Here is a 5,517-nt window from a genome sequence, read left to right on the forward strand (position 1 = left end):
TTTTTATCTATTTATTTGCAATGAAGCAAGCCTTTTACAGACGTGCATTTTCTACACCTGAGCTCATATCCTCATGACGTGGACAGTAAAATAAATAAAATAGAAAAAACGTACTTTAAAAATGTTTGTTGTGCATGCAAATTTCATCAAGAAAGGACGACATTGGTGGAAGGCGTGGTAAAAAGAAAATTGATGCTTACTTTCAAATGCATTTTAAAGCTCTGATTTTGTATTTTCTTGCCACGACTTTCACCAATGTGACTTCATAATGCAATTTTGCATGCACAACAAACATTCCTTAAAGTATGTCATAATTTGTTTTTTCAGAATTTTTTGAAATAATATTTTTTCTATTTTATTTATTTTGTTGTTCACACCAGAAGCATATGAGCTCAGGTGTAGAAAGGTAGTATCGGCCTTTTATTCAGTTTTGTTTGAAGCAAGGTTGCTTTCGTTGGAGGTCATTGAACTACACGAGCCCCAAAATAAAATGAAAACAAATTCAAAACATTCTGAATTTATTTTGTGGCAAACTGGGTTGGAATTGTCCGCAAAGGTGGTTTGCTTTAGAGATGCAAATGTTAGTACTTGCAAAGTCAATAAAGACAAAGAGGGTGGTGATTTTCATAAGAAAAAAGTTTCTTTCGCTGGATCATAAGAAAAAAAGGTGGCTTGACAAGTCTGCTCTGTCCAAAGAGATTTCTTAATCTGAACCTTGGCTATCACTCCGATCACCTGAATGAATAATAACAATTACAAGGCACTGGATACGAACTGCGGGAACCTCCAATATATAGACCAAATAGTTGTCCAACAAGAGATACACAGAGTAGGATACACACACCCCCTACACAACATAAACATTCACAACACACACTTGAGACAGCTGCTACATGTTGGCTCCAAATCTTCATCGAGTAAAGCTGAAGCTTCAATGAACATTATCGACGCAGCTGCAGGAGCAACAGTGGTGGTAGGTAGTACAGGCACGGCTAACGAAAGCCAGATATGACAACAATTGAGTTAACTCAGAGCCCTGGATCAAGGCACAGGAGCAGGCGAGACAAGCTCTACCCCCTGTACACGCCTGAGGGGTCGGCGTTTTGGACGATCCAGGGGTGCTCCAGAACCTTATGGAGGGGCAGGCGATGCGCTGAATTCTTCACCAGCATCTGCAACAAGCCCAGAACAAACATACCATTTGTAAGACAGAAGTTGAGCACAGGGCATGTCACATAAACTAGAACTATTTCTTGTTGTAATCATGATCAGAAATCAGGTACCTGTGAGATGAGGTCCTTCGCAGCAGGAGACACAAACGGTTTCAACGGGAACTTCAGGTCCACTTTTACTATCCTGTATTTTGGACAAGGCAGTTTGAGAGACAGCAGTTGCTTATAAGGGTGCGAAGGGAGCTAAGTAGAGTTGCATGGATTAGAAACTAAGTGTAATCTCTCAATCATGAAGATTTAAACATGTGATTCAATCAAAATAACTTATGGTGCAATGCTGCAAATGTAGTATCACTGCTGATGCATACACGAAACCATGAACCTAAAAAAAGCATGCCTAGCCGGCCCTGATCAATGCAACTGTGTGTGTTTCATGTAGAAGCACCACCCATAGTTCAAGAGTATGCTTGTAGAGGAAAATGTACAAACGCCCAAAAGACTACTTTGGACAGAAAATATAGGCAAGGCAACGTTTGTAAGAGCATCGAATCAAGAGATGCAAATCGCGAAGGTCATAGTAAAATCAGTTCGTTCATCATGAGTTACCTTCGATATGTCTCGGAGTGTTCTTTGGCTTCAAAAGGTGGGAGCCCATAAAGGAATTCATAACATAGGATGCCCAAGCTCCATATGTCTACATGGTAATCGTGCTCTGTCTTCTCCACTGCAAACATTGCAACAAGTTAGCTACTAGAAATTTGTGGTATTCTATTTCACCACGAATCAGTTGTGACACTGAAGTAAATGAAAAGGAAAGTACCCATTTCAGGAGGCAGATAATCTAAAGTCCCACACATTGTCCTTCTTCGGTTGAAGGTATGAACAGACCAGCCAAAGTCTGCAATCTTCAGCTCTCCCTGTCATGAAAAGCATATACCTATGTAAACACCAGAGAGCATACTGTTCCAGATCATAAAATTCAAAGGAAAGTAGAGCAAATACCTGTACTCCAACTAAAAGGTTTTCCGGTTTAATATCTCGATGTATCACGTGCTTCCCGTGAAGATAGATGAGGGCACGGGCCAATGATGCAATGTACTGAAAAGAAAAACAAGGGAAGTTCAGATATATTACTTTTGAATAGTGGGTAGATGATGCATTTACCACGAACACATTCAGAGCATATACTTACAGTTGCCGAGCGTCTTTCAGAAAAATGCTTGCATCTCTGCAACTCCTTGTACAGCTCTCCTTTTGCGGCATGCTCCAAGATTAGGTAAACACGGGTCTGCAAAATGCATATGGAACTGATGATCAGACGAGGGTGAAATGAAGCAATAATGATTCTCCGTGTTATAGTTGTGCCAATCTGTACCTGATCATAAAAATACCCATATAGGCGAAGAATATTGGGGTGCCTAAGGTGACTCTGTATCTCTACTTCGCGCCGTAACTGATGCTCCACCTGAGATTGTTTGAGTTGGCTCTTGAAAAGAACTTTCAAAGCCACAATATGACTACTCTGTTTCCATGGAAAGAAACTAGTGTAAGACTTCGTTGATTACTCGAGTATTAACAATTCCACTCCTGCCATCTGAGTGTATATAACACCAAACAACCAATTTGTACTACTATGAATGAAAAGCATTCATGAAACTCATAACTTACTATGCATGGCATCAAAATTTATGCAAAGTAGCTAGACACTTACAAGCAAAAGTCAAAAAAGTAGAGAAAAGAGATGGTAGATATAATAAGCTTCTGGACTGAGTTGGCTGTTGTAAAGAACTTTCAAAGACACAATCTGACTACTCTGTTTATACGGAAAGAAAATATTGTAAGACTTCGTTGATTACTCGAGTATTAACAATTCCAGACTCCTGCTATCTTCAGTATATATAACACCAAACAACCAATTTGTACTAATGAATGAAAAGTGTCCATGAAACTTATAACTTACTACGCATAGACTTTAGTAGGGAAAACAGATGGTAGATACAATAAGCTTCTGGACTCAGAACATATGCAATGTAGATGACAGTGTCATTCAATGCTATATTTAGTAGCTGAACAAATAGATCTGAGCTCTAATTACTAAACATTAGCTATACTTGTTATCTAATCAGCTTGGCGAAACATAAATTCCTTCACTCGAATTAAGATACTGGATTATTTGAGATTAGCTATAGAGTAGTTACCCTCTTTTCTCTGGCCAAGTAGACATGGCCAAACTTGCCCCTCCCAAGTGCCTTCCCAACGTCAAAGTCAGACAACACCCACCGCTTCTCCACCTGAGAATGCTGCGAAGGCTGCAGAGAGGCAACAAAGATACACCATTATTGTTCAACTTCATCGGAAGAGCAGTACTATTATACTCATGAAGCCCAGGTTGACCAAACAATATATTACCCACAAGATGCATCTTTTAACCATGTACAGTATAAACCATCACAAGAAGCTGGTAATTTAGGGCCGCCCAGATACACTATATATTACCCACAAGCTAAGGATATGCCAAAAATCGATGGGTTTGTTCACTTTACTGAGCCCAAAATATAATCTTGGGCCAACCAAGAAGGGAATAGGACCCGGACCATTTCAACGCCTGACATCAGCTAGCAAACCCTAACCACCAACCCACCCAAAAACGCCAGGGGGAAGCAGAACAGAACAAATCGCCAACTAAATCCGGCGCTAGAGCACGAGCACACAGCCGCCCCAGGAACAACTGGGCGCCGATCCGGCGTCGAATCCCAAGAATCCGCCGGTGCGCGCCCCCGCCGGGAGCGCCGAGATCGCGCGCAAGAGACGCGGAGATGAGATCCGGGAAGGGGAGGCGGGGAGGGGCGACGGCGAGCACGCGTACCTCCTCCTCGCTGCGCGAATCGGTGGAGATCGCCATGGCTGGCCGTCCGCGGAGCGGAGGAGCGGAGGGGGGCGCAGGGGGGGGAGCGGCCGGGCGGGGCAGGGCGGGTTTGGAATTGGGGAAAGATCCGGATCGCAGATTTTGGAGGTTTAAAGGCTCTTGGAGAGGCAGAGGCAGCGGCAGCGGCCTCAACGGTCGGATTATTTTGCCCTGCTGGCCTGGCCGAGTGCGTGCGTGCCACTCACGTGCGCGGTCGAGAGCCGTTCGGTTGCGTTGACAGAGGTTAGAATGGGCTTTGGGCTCGGCCCCGTAGTTGAGAAACTGAAAACGGGTTCGTGCGCAATTTGTCGTGGATGGGCTGAGTTGCTGGGCCTCATTGTTTTGGAAAATCAAAACACCTCGGAATTTGCACGCTTTCTTGTGGCTGATCTTCAACAGCGAAGTTTTAGCCCGAGATAACCTGTCCAAGCGTCGCCATGTGGATGCCCCTTACTTGTGTGTTCTGTAATGAAAAAAAGAAGAAGAATATGTTGGGTATCTATTCTTTGATTGTGTTGTTGCTTCTAACGTGGGGAAGATCATGAAGGAGGTTTTGGACATTTCGGTCCCATCCATACTCTTGGATGACCTCTCAAAGCATTGGAAAAATAAGAAAAATGATGTTTTGGATGATGCCTCTCATGGACCATGCGAAATGATTTTGTTTTCGGGGAAGGGTTTGGCGGAGTCTAAAGTGCGCCCTGGATCGAGTGAGGTCGCTACTGCATCAATGGAAGGTACTATGTGCCGATGCTCATGGTGCACTCCTACTTCACTCCCTGATGCTCCTCGATCATCGTAGTGGAGAGCTTGTAAGGATAGCTTAGTTTTGAACCTCTCTGAAGTGGCGACTACTGAGCATAAGGCGACAACTCAACTTAGGGACTTCTTTGCGTTTCAAGCGGTCTAGATTTAGGTTGTTTATGTTGTTTCCCCTTGTTGTTATGTTGTTTTCCCATGTTGTTGTATTGTTTGCTCTGGTTATTTGTAGTGTGTGTTCTTGATTGGAGTTATGTTTGTCGCAGCTGCTTCCATGTTTGTGGTCGAGCGTTGTGTAGCGATCCTTGTTGGATGTTTACCTCACTTCAATAAAAGTTGGGGCGGGGGGGATCCCTATTTCTCAAGAAAAGGAAGATGTTGAGCCTTAATGATGACTATGTTGTACTGTGGTACAAAATTTTTAGTCTCATATCAGACGTCGTTATTGTTGTCAAAACAATAATCAAAGGTCTTTTTCCGCGTCAGCAAAATAATAATCAAAACATATTAGTTACCATCCAGGTGAGTATTTGTGTGGACGCTTGCGATAGTCTCTTTCCTCACGTAGATGTGCTATACGGTTGCTACAGGTCATAACGTTGGTCGGGGCGCGGGGCCAAGGAGGCCGCTCTCGCAAACTAGTCAAAAGGGTGTCTCGCAACATGCAAAATATTTGATGTG

General features: G+C 43.3%; 1 protein-coding gene across 1 annotated transcript; it reads right to left on the reverse strand.

Moving 5' to 3' along the window:
• Nucleotides 1–709: 709 nt before the first annotated feature.
• On the reverse strand, nucleotides 710–4,176 carry LOC119275073 (serine/threonine-protein kinase Aurora-2). Its single transcript, XM_037555853.1, has 9 exons — nucleotides 4,039–4,176; nucleotides 3,371–3,481; nucleotides 2,548–2,694; nucleotides 2,365–2,460; nucleotides 2,175–2,270; nucleotides 1,993–2,089; nucleotides 1,779–1,896; nucleotides 1,284–1,356; nucleotides 710–1,172 (listed from the first exon to the last, which is right to left on the reverse strand). The coding sequence occupies exons 1-9, from the start codon at nucleotides 4,072–4,074 to the stop codon at nucleotides 1,071–1,073; spliced, it is 876 nt and encodes a 291-aa protein (XP_037411750.1). The 5' UTR covers nucleotides 4,075–4,176; the 3' UTR covers nucleotides 710–1,070.
• Between the last annotated feature and the right edge of the window lie 1,341 nt (nucleotides 4,177–5,517).

The sequence above is a fragment of the Triticum dicoccoides genome, chromosome 3B (genome assembly GCF_002162155.2).
Source record: "Triticum dicoccoides isolate Atlit2015 ecotype Zavitan chromosome 3B, WEW_v2.0, whole genome shotgun sequence".
Classification (NCBI taxonomy): Eukaryota; Viridiplantae; Streptophyta; class Magnoliopsida; order Poales; family Poaceae; genus Triticum; species Triticum dicoccoides.